Source organism: Miniopterus natalensis, chromosome 17 (assembly GCF_054644295.1).
Source record: "Miniopterus natalensis isolate mMinNat1 chromosome 17, mMinNat1.hap1, whole genome shotgun sequence".
Classification (NCBI taxonomy): Eukaryota; Metazoa; Chordata; class Mammalia; order Chiroptera; family Miniopteridae; genus Miniopterus; species Miniopterus natalensis.
In genome coordinates, this window is record NC_142097.1 from 31,106,326 (window position 1) to 31,122,109 (window position 15,784).

Genomic DNA, 15,784 nt, shown 5'->3' on the forward strand with positions numbered 1-15,784 from the left:
ACCTTAACTCCTATTGCCAAACAACCATGAGCTCCCAGATTCATCAGGTGGAGGCTGCGGTCACCCACCCGGCCAACCTGCATCTGCAGGCCTCCCCCGCCTACCGCTCGCTGGCTTCTATTTCCACGCTGACCATGTGGCTCTGGAAGGCGGGGGTCTCTTCTTCCGAGAACTGGCGGAGAAAGAAGAAACTCCAGGGCCCGAGCGTCTCTTAAAGATGCAAAACCAGCACGGTGACTGCATTCTCTTCCAGGACATGCTGAAGCCTCCCCAAGATGAGTGGGCAAAACTCAGGATGCCATGGAAGCCACCACGGCCTTGGAGAGGAACCTAAACCAGGCCCTTGTGGGTCCACATGCCCTGCGTTCTGCCCGCCAGACCCTCATCTCTGTGATTCCTGGGGAACCGCTCCCTGGGTGAGCAGGTGAAGCTCATCAAGAAGATGGGTGACACCTGGTCACCTCCGCAGGCTGGCCAGTCCCCAGGCGGGGCGGGGCCAGCATCTCTTGGAAAGACTCACCCTCAAGCATGACTAGGAGCCTTTGGAGCCCAGAGGCCTTTGAGGGACCCCTCTGCATTCCCCTGGTGTCTGGCTTCTGCCTGAACCTCTCCCTGAAACCACTAGGCATCCCCTTAACCACCTGGAGCCCTCTCCCATGCATTGGGCCAAATGGAAAAAAATAAAGCTTTTTGCAAAAATAAAAATAAAAATAAAAAATTGCTGTCCGGCCGGTGGCTCAGTTGGTTGGAGCGTCATCCCATACACCAAAATATTGCTCACTGTTACCCGTTAAACCACAAGAGAAGAGAAGAACCTTGACATGAGCAGGATAGAGGAGAGACAGGGCCCACATTTAATTAAAAGAGAGAGAGAGAGAGAGAGAGAGATCTGAGCCACCTGAAAACTGAACCACACAGAAATTGAGCTGACGATTTTAATTTATTTTTATTGGAATGGGTCTGGCGCACAAGTAGTGCCCCCACTAGGTGAGACTGCAAATGGTGTCAGTAAAGACACATCCGGAGCCCTTAAGGAGCTCAGATGAGCAAACCATTTAATTCAAGGCGGAAGGACTTCAGGCTTATGGCACAGGTGCAGAGCACTTGAGGGGCCCCGAGCATGAGGAGCTCCCTGGGTTCAAATCCCAGCTCCTCCGCCTACCAGCTGTGTGAACTTGAACAAACTGCCTGTGGCCCACAGCATACTGCCCCCTCCCAAAAGGTATCCACATCCTGATCCCTGGAACCTAGAAATATGTTATCTTACAGGTGGCAGGTGCAATTAAAGTTGCTAATCAACTGACTTTAAGATAGGGAGATTGTCCTGGGTGATCCGAATGGGCCCAGTGTAATCCCGAGGTTTATAAAGGTGGGAGAGGGCAGCTGGAGGGACCGTCACCCACGTCCCACAAAAAAGTCTCCTTGGCTAGGAGACCAGAGAGGGCACCTGGTATCGAGCTATGGCTCTATTTTCAGAGCTGCCTGGGGCAGATCATCTCTTTACCAAAAAAAAAAAAAAAAAAGAGAGATTCCTCATGTGGAAAATTGCTGGGTGTTTGTATTTTCACCCATTCATTTATCCTAAGAACAGTGAGTTTTCCAATTCTAGGTTCACAAAGATAAACAATGTGGGGGATCTCTACTTCCCTTCCTGGAGAGAGAAGAAAGGAGACACCCCAGAAAGCAGGTTGAACACCAATGTTTATTAGAGCAAAAAAGGAGGAGGGAAAAAATGACCAAACACCTCCCCGCCCCAGGGGGCGCTTCACTACGCCGCACAAGGCTTCCAAACGCCTGTCCCCAGGCTCTGGAGGTCCAGCGCCGTCGGCCCAGGCGAGATTCCCATTCTGCCCACCCTTCCAAACCGGCTGAAGGCTCTGGGGGGAAGGGGCGGTCTACACTCTAAGCTGTTGGTTGCAATGAGTTGTGCAGGTTAGTAAAATGAAGCAGCACATGCATTTGCCATCGATCCCCAAGACAACCTTTGCCATGGCCACAGCTCACAAGGTCTAAAGACATCCATTTCCGCAGCTGAAAAAATAAACGAAAGAGGGAGCCTCCTCCTGTTTCGACATGATCCAGGCCGATGCTTATCTAAGAGCTCGCTGGAAAAGAAAGAGAAAATACTGTTAACAGGATGCTGATAAAGGAGGAAGGAGGGGTGGGGAGGAGAAAGGAGACAGGAGAAGGAAGGGGAGGAGACAGCCATCGAGGGGTCACTTCCTGAGCACGTCCTGTGACGTGCCTGGGCAGCTCTGTTTTCCATGCACTGACTTTTTTTTTTTTAATATGTTTTTATTGATTTCAGAGAGAGGGAGGGAGAGGTAGAGAGAGAGAGAAACATCAATGAGAGAGAATCATGGTCGACTGCCTCCTACACGCCCCCTGCTGAGGATAGAGCCTGCACCCCGGACATGTGCCCTGACCAGGGAATTGAACCGTGACCTCCAGGTTCATGGGTCGACTCTCAACCACTGAGCCACACCTGCCAGGCCACGCACTGATTTTCTTAATGCTCAGAACCACCGCATGAGTGAGGAGCTCTTACTGTCCTTATTTTGCAGATGAGAAAACTGAGAGAGCCACTGGGCAATTTTTCCCAAGTGGAGTCACGATCTGAATGCTCTCAGAGTCCGAATTCCAAGTTGACAGTCCCTCCAGCTTCCCTGTCTTTGTGTAAATGGAGCTGTTTGGAGGGAGGCCTCTGTGGGATCCTGTGTTTTCAGGAGCTACCCCCACCCCCACTCCAGCTCATCAGCAAGGCCTGTCCTACCCATTGGCAAAGGCCTCAGTTGGCCCTCGGAAGGGGGCTCACTCAACCCCGAAACCCCTCCTGTTGTCTGGCCTGCGCAAGAGTAATAAGTGCCTCCAGCCATGGAGCATTTACTGTGCACTGGGCTCCACAGATACCCAGGAGGGCATGTTCCTGTGCCCATTCACCTTAGCACAAAGTAACGGTGAAGACATGTGGTTTCTCTTCTTTTCTTTTTTTTAAATACATCTTTATTGATTTCAGAGAGAGGAAAGGAGAGGGAGAGGGAGAGATAGAAACATCAATGATGAGAGAGTCATTGATCGGCTGCCCCATGCACGCCCCCTGCTGGGGATGGAGCCGGAAACCCGGGCATGGGCCCCGACCGGGAATCGAACCACAATCTCCTGGATCCTAGGTCAAAGCTCAACCACTGAGCCATGCCCAGCCAGGCGAGGTTTCTCTTCTTAACCAGAGATGACAAACTGCCCAATTATATCCTGTCCTGCTGCGTGCACACAAGCTACAGAGGAGGAATGACATTCACTAGGCTTAACCTCTGAAGGGATTTGCTATCTTATCTAAGAGGATTTGGAAAGGAGGGAGGGAGGTAGAGGTAGACAGACCGAGAAGCAACAGCCTCGTGCAGGAACACGGTGCCAAGCGGGGTGTGCAGGCCTGCAGGGAACGTGGGGGGCGGGGGGTGCCAAAGACTAACCCCAGAGGAAGAGGGAAGACACAAAGGTCCAGGCACATTCCCAGCCTGGAGGGCTGTGGGAAGGCAGTAAAGGAGCTGCTGATCCTGGTGACAGTGGTGATGATGGTGATGGATGTCACTGGCTGAGCTCATGGACGCTGCCCCCACCTGGACAGACCCAAGCCTCCACAAGCCACACTTCTGTGACTTATATTCCAGAATGACCTTTTCTGGACCACAAATGGGGTCACGTCCCTCCCTATTTGGGATCTCCTGGTGAGTCAATAGGGACCAGGCCCTCTTCACCTGGCTGCCACCTGTCTCTCCTGCCTTGCTCTTTGAACCCCCCAACCCATAACCAGCTAACTAGCTGTCCCCCTAACGTCGTGCTCTGGACGGCCTCTGAGCCCATGCACATGCTGTCCACCGATGTCTCCCCGAAACAGAAGGCCCAGGAGAAGGAACGTACCGGAGGCCGATCCCGAGTCCCTTACACGGGATGGACCAGGTTCCTGTCACAGTGGGGCTTGCAGAAGGGGTTCAGCCAGTGCTCCAGGAACTGCTCCTCGGCGCGGCGCTCCAGGCGGAGCAGGTGGTGCATGTATTCCTGTCGGAACAGACCCACGGGGAAGAGAGGCTTTAACCGCGGTGACGGCGAGCTGCTGATGGGACAGGGCGCTGCCAGATCGCCAGGCCCAGGGAGGGGAACCGCCACGCCCATGCCTCTGTAGAGACCAGCCAGACAGACCCACTCAATGGGCAAAATAAGGAAATCTGACAACCTTAGGTGCTGAGAGGCTGGGTACCCATGGAAACTCGTAGACACTGCTGATGGGGTGTAACTCAGACCAACCACTGTGGGAAACAATTGATTGCCTGAGATTCAGAAATCTCACTCCCCGTTTACACCCTAGAGCCGTGCTCCTCAAACTTTATCTGTCAGCAGAATCACCAGGAGGGCTGGTGAAAGCACAGATTGCTGGGCTCCACCCCCAGAGTCTCTGATTCTGTGGGTCTGGGGTGGGGCTTCAGAATTTGCATTTCTAGCAGGTTCCAAGCCAGTGCTGACGCCCATGGTCACTTTGAGAACAGAAATGTGTAGAAGTTATTCATCGCAGCAATAAATCTGTAGTAGCAAAACACTGGAACCATGCCAAACACCATTGACAGGAGAATGGATAAAAAAATTAAAGCAGGGTCACGTCGTGGAGTATTATACAGCAGTGAACATAAATGAATTCTAGCTACATACAACAACATGGGTGAGTTTTAGAAATAGCATGTTGAGTAAAAAAGAGCAAGTCCAAGAAGACATAGTGTGGCACCATTTTTATAAAGCTCAAGACATGCACAACTAATAATACATTAGTTATGGCTGCATGCATTTGTGGTAAAATCATCTTTTTTAAAAGGCAAGGGATAACTATTAGGAAACTGAATTTGCTATACTATTGTCAGATAAAATAGACTTTGCCCTCTTCGGTATGGCTTAGTTGGTTGGACATTGTGCCATGCACTGAAAAGTTGCTGGCTTGATTCCCGGTCAGGGCACATGCCCAGGTTCTGGGTTCCATCCCCTGTAGGGGGCGTGCAGGAGGCAGCCGATTGATGTTTCACTCTCACATCGATGTTTCTCTCTCCCTCTCCCTCTCCCTTCTCTCTCTCTAAAAATCAATAAAAGCATATTTTTGAAAATTAAAAAATATTTTTTAAGGGAAAAAATATAAATAAAATACAAAATGTTTAATGATGACTGTGCAAATGAATGAATTACGAGGTGTCCAATTTTCCTGAATTTTTTTCCTTTCCCCCAGGACCCATGCAGTTTTCATTTGTTTGAGTTATCATGATTGTTTTTATTTAACTCATTGAAATGTACCCCATGTCCTGGGCAGGGCGACTCTGGGGCAGCCAAGGTGGAAGTGGATGGTGAGAAGGCTCCTCAGGGGACCCAGCAATGATCCCCCGGGGGCTCGCTGGACACAGTTGTGAGTTTTGGACTGAATCCTGCCCTGTCCTGCCCTCTCTGGGCCTGAAGAATAATAATTGGGGGAAACAAGAGGGCAGTGCAGAGTCGTGTAAATAAGGAACAAAGACTTCCCAGCACCAGTGCGCTGAAGGAACCCATGTTACCTGGTTGCCGGGCGATGTGGTGGAAAGGCTAAGAGGTCTGGGTCAGAGTTTGGTTCAAAGCCAGACTACCAATAATCCAGGCTCAATTTGTCCATCTGCAAAATGGGGGTGACACTAGCACTTATTTCATTGGGTTGCCAGGATTCAAGGAAATGATACAAATAAAGTTCCTTGCCAAAACAGTTGTCCCCGTTTGCCCCTCTAACCCTGTTCTCAGCCCTCTCCTGGCCCGGTGCAGGCAGAGGCTGACCTAGATGGACTGCAAACACAGACTCCCTTGTCCAGGGGCTTCCAGTTGGGTATGACATAGGAGGCGGCAGGGTAGCAGGAGGGAGGCCGGGGCGTTTGCTCCCCTGGGCCCTCCCCGAGGGGTCAGAGCAGGCTGGCTGTCTCCCTCTCCTGAAGGCCACAGCCCCCAGAGGGCCCCACTCTCCCTGTCTGGGAACCACAGCCCCCCCTTTCCCCTTCGTGACTAGGGGCTGTCAGCCTTGGATTCTTCCTTGTCTCGTCGGTTCACCTTCATCCTGGAACGCTTTTGGAAGTCTCTTCAGTGCGCTCTCTCTCCTCTTTGATTCTGGCTACTGTTAGATAAGAAAGGCCTGAGCCTGTCTTGAGGCTGTTGCGTTGTGCGTCGCTCCCACGAACTGGTCCACAGGAAACCTTTCATGCATGCCTGCTGAATGCAAGACTGCAGCAGAGGGCTCCACGTGTGGTCTGTGGTCTGTGCTGCCCTGGGGGCCCTTGAGGTCACAACTATTTTTAGAATAACACTAAGACATTCCTTAGTTGCTTTCTGGTCCTGTGCATCAATGGATAAAACTGGCGCCCTAGCAGAAGTCAAGGCGTTGGTTCCGACCATCCTGGAAGTTATTGTGCCCTGGCCAGGTGGCTCAGTTGGTTAGAGTGCTGTCCCAATAGGCCAAGGTTGTGGGTTCAATCCCCTGTCAGGGCACATACAAGAAGCAACCAATGAATGTATAAATAAGTGGAACAGCAAATCGATCTCTCTCTCTCTCTCAAATAAATAGATAAATAAATTGCCTTAGCCAGTTTGGCTCAGTGGTTAGAGCATCGGCCTGTGTACTGAAGGGTCCTGGGTTCGAGTCCTGCCAAAGACACATACCTCGGTTGCAGGCTCGATCCCCAGCCCTGGTCGGGGCACGTGTGGGAAGCAACCAACTGATGTGTCTTTCTCATATCATTGTTTCTCTCTCTCTCTCTCTCCCTTCCACTCTCTCTGAAAAGCAATGGGAAAATATTCTCAAATGAGGATTAAAAAAAAAATTAATAAAAATTAAAAAGTTATGGTATCCTTCACTGTCACACTCACAGTATAAAACAGATAAATAAATGTAAAATGTTCTTCAAATGTCAGTTTCACTGAAGAACACCCCGGGGGCCAGGTCAATGTGACACAGCAGGAAGCGCAGGCCGCAAGGGCAAGTGCAATGGTTTTCGTGAGGAAAAGCGCCTGAGTGATTGCTGGTGTCAAGGACTGAACTAGCTGTGCTTTATGTGCGTGTTTGGCAGACATCGTCTCGAAAACGAAGAGAGTGAGCTTGTCCCTTCGAGGAAAACAACTGACAGGACTTGTCCCAAAATGATAAAATCCAAGCTTCCAAGGGGAAATTTGAATTTTCGAAAAGTTGTGTTTACTCCCATGAGCCCTAGCAGCTTTCCGATACTTAAAGACTTTTCTGATGTTGTCGGTGGTGATACCAACAAATGTCATCACTGATATACGGCATTTATACATCTTTTATAATTACATACTCATTTCCATTCTTACTCATTTAATCCCTGCCCCACTCAGCCAACATCCACCTGCCTTTCTGATGGTAGTAACCAAGGTATATCTAGTGCTTGCCACATAATAGGACCTCAATAAAACTCACTGGAGAAATATACCAGTGAGTGAATAAATAAATGAATTGACTGTTCTTTCTCCATAATCTTCTCAAATCCTCCTTGGAAGGTTCCCCGACATCTGTGTCAGTCTGCTCATTAGAGAGGCCCAGTCCAAGCGAACATGTGTATTTCGCACTCCTGAATAGCAGCTGAAATCATAGCTGCAGAAAAACAACCAAAACACACAGAGAGCAAGAGAGAGAGAGAAAGAAACAAGCACCGGTTTCCATGACATTTCACTATTTATTTAAAATGTTAGGAAAATAAATATGCCACAAAGGCCTACAAGCAATCATTAGTCAAAGATGAGAAGCCAAACTGCAAATCTGCTGAAAACCACAAATTCAACAATTGTGTTGGCTGAGTTAGAAATGACCCGGCATTAATGCTCATCTCAAATGTTCCTGGATCAAGAAAGAAGAGCGAGATGGAAAACAAATTTTAATTTTTTTTTTTTTTTAGATTCCTTTCTCCAAGGGGAAAAAAATTGAAAACAAAACAAAAACCAATATCTGTGCTCCACGTCCAATGCCAAGGGTAATAATGGAAGTAAATAATTTCTCAGTAATTAGAGCAGAGATGGGTGAGATGATAAAAATTCAACACCCGCCGGAACTTGATCTAAGCTGAGAATCATAAACCCAACAATCTATCAAAGAATGAACAAGAGGGTAAAATTCTGCCTGAGACATTTGCATGGAATTGAAGGTCCATCAGCATTTGGAGGAATTATTTTGCTCATTAGTGAAAGCAAGGTAGTCACCTAGGCAGAAGGGTGGCTCTGAAGTTAACCTCACTGGGCCACTTGAAGGCTTAGCCCTGAGAGAAGGCAGATCAGTGATGAGCACTATTTACATCTCAGTCACTCTGAACTGTTCTTTGAGATCATGGGGAACAAAAGGGTAATGGAATGACTACGTACATTTGTCAAGGGGCTAAACATGAAAGCATATTTTGCAAAGACGACTTATAATAAAGCTCATATGATTTATACTTGCCCAATGAGAACATTCTTTAAAGGAAGACAGGCCAAAACGGAAAGCGTATTCCCAGGACACACAAGTGCTTACGAAAGACATAATTTTAGCTGAGATGTCATCTTTTTGAAGAATTTCCATGCTTCGCCCCAGCAGTTGGCAAATAATTTCTTCCCTAAGATTTGAGACGATTAAGAGAAATTTAATGAATTCAAGAGAGGCAAAAGAAAAGATTTCTAGGAAAACAGTCTCTGGGTTCTGCAGGAGAGTTATGTCCTGTCAAATGTCTCCCTGGGAGAGAAGCAAAGAAAGGGATGGAAATAAGTATAATGAGCATTCAGTAAATGTCAAATATTGTGCTTGGTGCTGGGGACCCAGAAGTGAAAGAAACAGCCCATCTGCTCAAGTAGTTTAGAGCAGCCTAGTAGGAGAGACGGACTTTAAAAAAGAAAAAAGTCAATAGCAATCTTGTGCTGTGGGTGCCATGCCAGAGGGATGCTCTGATGCGTGATGGGAGGACAGGGGCATCAGGAAGGCCTCTTAAAAAAGGCATTATTGAAGGTGAATCTCTACAAATGAATAAGAGAGAGCCTGGTAAACAAGAGTGGAAGAAACAAGCACAAAGAATTTCCACACTGTAAGAGAAGAGCTCAAATACCCCATCATTCCAGGCAACCTGCTTCTTTCTGTAGGTTTTTAATGCCAGTGAATAACCCTAACATGTCCATATAGACACCTACGTATCATTCTTGACCCCTATTTCTCTCTCACTGAGCCCACTCATCCCGCCCCAGAATGGCCAACTGGTCTCCAACTTAAGGCACCATAATCATCTCCCATCATAAGGTTTTACCTTAGAACCTCCACTGAAACACTCTCATGGAGGACAAGAGAATAAATTGAGGTATGTGTTTTTGTAACCTTTTGGAAAGCAATTGGATGATATATACTAAAAGCTTTTAAACTATTCAGATCCTTGGATCCCGTAATTTACTTCCTGAGACGATATCCTTAGCAAATAATTAAAAATACCAAGAGCACTTTAGAACAAAAATGTTCAGAGTGGTGCTTGTAACAGAAAAGTAGTGGAAATGATCCAACTGTCTAACAAAACAGGGTAATTCAGTATCATTGTGGTATAAAGAGTTTATAATAATATGAGGAAGTGTGTACATTATAATATTAAGAGAAAAATCAGGAGATGAAATGGTAGAGTATGATCACATTTTTTAAAAATATACACAAAAAGACTAGACAGAAATACATCAAAAATGGCAAGGTTGTCTTTGAGGAGAGGAAATAAGATTACATCTGACTTCCTTTTCTTCTTTTGATGCTTTCTTTGTTCCAAATTTTTTTATAATAAATATAAATGGCTTAAATTTTTATTATTTGTAATTATACAACTAATACATGAACATTTATTGTTGTTTAAAATTCAAATATCAAATATAGAGTTTCCAAGAGCGCCACCTGCTGTCCCAGTCTCCTCAATGGGATGATACAGTTAATATTCAACCGATCGTATTTCTAGACCTTTTTCTAGGCATGTATATCCATATAGATGTACCTATTAAATATATAGTATTGTTTCTTGTATGAGTATCCGGAAGCCAGGGTCATCTCAGGAGAAAGAGAGAAGGTGACATGGAGAATGAAGAGGAGGGTAGCAGGCAGAACTAATGGAGGAAGGTATTGCAAGCAAAGGGAATCATCTATGAAAAGATGCTGAGATGGGAGACAGAAGGTGCTCACAGCAGAGAGAGGAGGGTCTAGTTGAAAAACAGTGAGAAGTTCTGGGTGGTTGGAGCATAAGTTGCCCAAAGGCAGGGCTGGGACCACGTTTTAAGTAGTAAGAGTTTAGACCCAAACTCTGAAAATCAACACAAGCACAGTCACGACCGAGGAAATGTTCAGGGAAAGCTCAGAATATTTTTTCCACCTGCCTCCCTCTAAACACACACCCAGCCCTTCTTTCCACACAGTCCTGACTTCATCAGTTTTTCCCTAGGCAATTTTTTTTTCTTCCATTAGGATCTTGAGGCTTCATTACACCCAAGAACTCTCCACAATGTCTTCATGAAACCAAACTAGTAAGTCCTAAAGTAGAACCTGAAGTCCATCGAGCTGAAACCTAGATGTCCCCGGACAGGATGTTCCAGTGCAGTCCCAGTATTCTGGGGCACCCATCCCATTCATGTCACATCTAGACCCCTACTCCCCCAAATCTCTGAGGATTTGGGGGCCACGTCTCTCCTAAATTCATCTAATAGCCGTTTCTCCACCACAGTCTCCAGGCACAAGTGAGTTCCTTCGTCTTTCATCAACCACCTTCACCCACATACCCCGCCATCTCTCATTCCTCCAGAGAACCACGAATGCAAGGTTGCTGCGTCTCGCAGACTTTCCCTAAGGTTTCGGGGTTGCAGGGAATAAAAATGGCACAAAGCAGAAAACAACTTCGAACTCAATGCCAGGCACTGCCATAAAATAAATGTATCAGCGACTTCCTCCCCCAGGGAATTCCTTAGCCAAGTGCCCTCTGAGCCCCTCCCCTCCCACCTGCCTCTCTCTCTGACCCCCCTCCACACACACACACACACACACACACACACCGCCTCCCATCTTCTTCCTCCCAGCTGCTTTCATACATTCAGAAGCCCTCCTGCTTTCTTCCCCAGGGCATGTCTCCCTATTGCTCTCTCTCCCCATCAACCTGGGCCCTTCCCTTCCTCCATCTAGGGTGCCAACAAGGTGCTCACACTCCTCTGGGCGCAAGCCAGCCCTTCCCAAAGGCAGGGCACGCCAACGATCTTTCTAGCACGCTGTCCTTCCCGCCACATGGTCAGAAAAGAACACTTGTTGCAGTGAATCGATGAAATATATTCGGTCAAAACAGTCTTAGCCCTGAACCAGCTTCTAAAAAGCCTATAATTCCACAGACGCCAACGTCTGCCAGTGTTTGAGCGAAGCATCAAAATGACAAACACTGCTTAACAGATACTCCTGGGGAGAGGCTACTGCGAATGTGCACACTTGTTTTCCTTTTGAATCCCCAAAACCTCCCCAAAGTACCATTCATTCACCCTCATCAGTGGCCGCCTCCTCTCAAAAAGGGTTTTGTTTTGCACAGTCCCTCCAACGAGAGAAGCAGAATGAAATAACCTAACCGGTCACCTCTCGGTAACTTCAAGTTAGTGGTGAGCACACAAGTCTCTGGGCTCAGCTCCCAAGGGCACAGGCTGTCCCCAGAGATCACTACCTCTGCTTATTTTCCCTGCCCACCTGTCTGCCTCCTGGGCACCATGGCAAGGAGGTGCACTAGCGTGTCCAAAAGTGTCATTTCCCATTTCCCGCGTATGGGTGTCTGAAGGCCAGCATCTCAGAGGCTGTGTCCTGAGCCTCTGAAAACCAGCTCTAATCCCATCATTCGCTTCTTACGGTCCTTTGGCAGCTCCCACTGAGTACGGAGTGAAAGTCAGCTCCGCTGTGACAGCCAGACCTTCCAACCTGGCTCTCAGAGGACCTTCGCTGGCCATCGTCCTCATTCCATGTAGTCCAGATACTTGAGTCCAGGTCAGAAGTGGACGACAGGGGAGGTCGGGGCTGGCAGGTAGAACTGCCACATGGGCTCACATCCTACAGCACAGGGACCAAGGAGTTAGGAGTCTAAGGCCCCTCGATTCATGGGGAACCACGCCATCCTGCCTTTGCCAGTTAGAGCCCCAGGGACTCTGGAGCCAGGCATCCTGCCCACCCTCATGCCCACCCCCGTCCTAACCCATGCTTGACCCCACACTCTCTTGACCCCTAAATCTCCCCGAATTCCTTCTCGGCCTTTCAGGTCCTCTTCCTCTGCCCACCTCTGAGCATTAATGTCCTCGGACTTCAATCTAGGGCCTCTTCTCTCCTAATTGCTACCCAAACCATCTGTCTACAGCCCCAATCTGCCCTCCCCCACATGAAAAATCCTCCAATGTCCTCTACTGAACACCAGACAAAGCATCGCACTCCGATCCTTCCTGACCTTGCCCCTGCCCACCTCCCAGTGCCCTTCCTCCCTGCACTGAGATAATCTGAGCCACCTCTGATTCCTTCTACCAAAGGAAACAGCCATGTCCACCCCTAACAGCCTGAAGTCCTTGATTCGTTTCTAAACCACTTTGTACCACAGTCCTCTGTGTCTGCCACCACCTCTGAGCCGAAGCCCAGGCCACTGTCTGAAGCCTCTGCACCTCCCCAGTCCCTGGTCTTTCATGCTCATCGAAGTCATTACTGGTTGCTGAATACTGTTTTAAGAGCCTTACTGTGGATTACTTTATATTAAGCTCATAAAGTAGTGTTTTACATTGTTAGTTACTGTTATAATAGTGTAAGTAATAATATTTATTGCTAACCCCAATTTATAGATGAGGGTCCTGAGGTGCAGAAATGTGAGGAGACATCCCCATGGTTACAGTTACAGAAGGGGGGGGGACTCGAACCCAGGCAATCAGCATTCTCCATCATTGCAATTTAATAAGAGCCTTTTAAATGAACTAATCAGATTATCCACATGATTCTGCAGGGAGTGAAGGTAAATGCTGCTACAGATCCTTCTAGACCTTGACTTGGGGACACAAGAAAAGAGGGTGAGCCCGGAGCCCGGCTGAAGTGGGCACAGGGTGAGAGACCAGCCTGAGCACAAACACGGCTGGCTTCCCAGGCAAGCTAACTGTGCCTGGGTCACTTCGACCCAGGATGGGACAAATACCTGGAATGTCTTTATTTCCACCAGAGAGGGGAGGACAAGCCAGGCCCGGATTGGCCGGGGCCCAGCGTGGCAGGTTCTAGTGACACCCACCACTAGTCACGAGATGGAGGCAGGAGAGGGGCCCTGGTTCAGAAAGACTCGGCAGGCGGACACCACAAACCCACAGGGCCGAGCTGAAGCCAAAGACCAACCTGAGGCACAGGGTAAAGGCAGAACCCTCCCCAGGCTGCTGGAGCAGAGATTCTGCCTGCCCAGGAAGGTGTTGCTGGCCAAGGACGCTGGTCCAGCCTGCTCAGCACCAGCTGAGAGGGAGAAGGTGGGGTTGGCACCAGCTGCAGGGCACAGCTCCCTAGCACCCCATTCAGAGGTGACACCCAGCAGCCAACTCAGACTCCATGGGCCCCATTGTTTGCATTTTATTTATTTATTTTATTTTTTTATTCCTCACCTGAGAATATTTTTTTCCATTGCTTTTTAGAGAAAGTGGCAGGGAGGGAGGGAGGAGAAGAGAAATGTCCATGTGAAAGAGCCCCGACCTGGGATGGAATCTGCAACCCAGGTACGTGCCCTTGACGGGGAATTGAACCCACCACCCCTCGGTGCTCAGGCTGACGCTCCAACCACTGAGCAGCACCAGCCAGGGCCCCACTGTTTGCATTTTAAATACTGTGTGAGCGGTAGGTGAAGGAAGCCAGTCCCCCACCCCCCAGGAGGACAGGCGTGGGTGAAAGGTTGAGGTCACCTACGCCTGAGTCTCTATAACAGAACCCCGATCCCGCAGCCCCCGCTGGACTGGCACCGGGGCCCGGGTTGGTTTCATATTGAGGGATCGTTGAAATGGCCGAACTCTCCCTTCACACAGCCTGGGCCCAGCACTTACCCGCATGGGCTCGTCGGGGAACCCGGGTTTGCTCGGCCTGTCCTGGCGCCTGGACCTCAGGAGCTGTTTGGCCTGCTTTTCCGTCAGGATCGGGGAGGCCCCTGCAAATGTCAGGACAGGGCCTTAGGGACCCTCGGGGCACAGGAGTTCACAGTGCAAGGCAAACGATTAGCAAGTTCAATTTCAGTCAAAACACAAAAGTTCTTTCACAGGGGCCGTCCCAAGGGACGAGGCATTCCAGACGGCTCAGGGAGGAATTCTAAATTGTTTCTGATATGGTTGCCTCGGAGCCAGTCCTGCAAGCTCAAACCCCCTTACCCATTGCAATGGCCCGTTCCTTTATAAGTGGGTGTTAATTACGTGTTTTTTAAAACATATTTTCTCTAGTTCTCTGGTCCATGTGTTTCCTGTCCCTTAGGTTCGCTTTGTGGGATTTTTTAAAATCCCCAATACACTAGATCAAGTTAAAGTTGTTATTGGAAGATACCCCGTGACAAGATTATGTTCAACTTGATCATCTGTTCAACTTGGTCCCTCAAAGAAGATATTGTGATAATAAAAGTATATTATGTTTTGATACTCACACACAAACTCTAAAAGATATCATCAAATACAAGTGTACCAAATTTTGTGATCTCCTATGAACTCTAAGTTGAAGATTTATCAGCATTTTTGAGAATTAACGTTCAAACACACTTAAATTCTTTAGAAAAGAATTCTTTAGAATTCTTTAGAAATGAATTCTTTAGAAAAAGAATTCATCCCTAATGATAGCAATTCTGGGAGCCCACTCTTAGAAAAACAAATCATTGAACTTTTATATATTTATACGTACTTATACAAATAATATACATCTTATTTGCAATGAAAAAAATACCTTCAAAGCAGAAAATAGACTTATTGCAGTTTAGCGGGTCGAGCGCTCACCTGAGAAGGAAGCCAGCAGGGCGAGAGAGAGCACAAGCGCCAGAGCTGCCTTCATCCTGCCCGGCTCCGCTCTCCGCCTGCTGCCTGTCGCCTGTCGCCTGTCGCCGGATGGATGGATGGCCCCCGGAGAGCCGGCGTATTTGAAGGAAGCCGTGTCCGGCCCACGGCGTGTTTACGCTTTCACTAACAGCGCTTACGGCGTGATGCTAAGTGCATCTGACCCCGAGTTTTTAATATGACCACGAAAATATTTTCCTCTGAATTCCTGTAAACGCTCGTCCTGGGGCAGGAAGTTATCCGCCTGCAATGTGACTTTCAGAGCTTGAATCTGGAAGGCAGCGTGCGAGACCCATGTCCCGTAAGCAGATGCCCGCGCCAGCCGGGCCTTCTGAGTTTCCACCTGCAGCCTCAGTGTGTGGCCTCCTGTTTCACAGACAGCCCGTCATCTCTGACATTTGCCTATTTTATAACATTTTCCCAACGCCGTTCACCAATCTAATTGGACTTTCCCAGTCATTTCAGAGGCAGGCAGGGAAATCAGCAAGGGGCGTAATAAAGATGGGGGAAAACATTTTTTTTTTTTAGCTGACATTGGAGCCAGGAAGACAAGGGTTCGTGTCCTGGCCTCACCTCCTTCTAGTGATGTAACCTTCGCTAAGTCGCTTACTTTTTCTGATCTTCAGTCTCCTCTCCTGTGAAAAGGAGATGAGAGTACCTGTCTCGTGTGGTATGACTAGAAAGCAGGATAAGCTATGAA

The 15,784-nt window shown here is 48.3% G+C and overlaps 1 protein-coding gene across 1 annotated transcript; it reads right to left on the reverse strand.

Moving 5' to 3' along the window:
• Positions 1-3,939: 3,939 nt before the first annotated feature.
• On the reverse strand, positions 3,940-15,082 carry C17H17orf67 (chromosome 17 C17orf67 homolog). The gene is made up of 3 exons (XM_087825638.1): positions 15,028-15,082; positions 14,101-14,201; positions 3,940-4,056 (listed from the first exon to the last, which is right to left on the reverse strand). The coding sequence occupies exons 1-3, from the start codon at positions 15,080-15,082 to the stop codon at positions 3,940-3,942; spliced, it is 273 nt and encodes a 90-aa protein (XP_087681764.1).
• Between the last annotated feature and the right edge of the window lie 702 nt (positions 15,083-15,784).

Coding starts and splice junctions, on each gene's coding strand:
- C17H17orf67 (XM_087825638.1), bottom strand. CDS start 15,082: ATGAAGGCAGCTCTGGCGCTTGTGCTCTCTCTCGCCCTGCTGGCTTCC. Junction 14,202..15,027: donor CCTGCTGGCTTCCTTCTCAG/GTGAGCGCTCGA, acceptor TGACATTTGCAG/GGGCCTCCCCGATCCTGACG. Junction 4,057..14,100: donor TCCCCGACGAGCCCATGCGG/GTAAGTGCTGGG, acceptor CTGTTCCGACAG/GAATACATGCACCACCTGCT.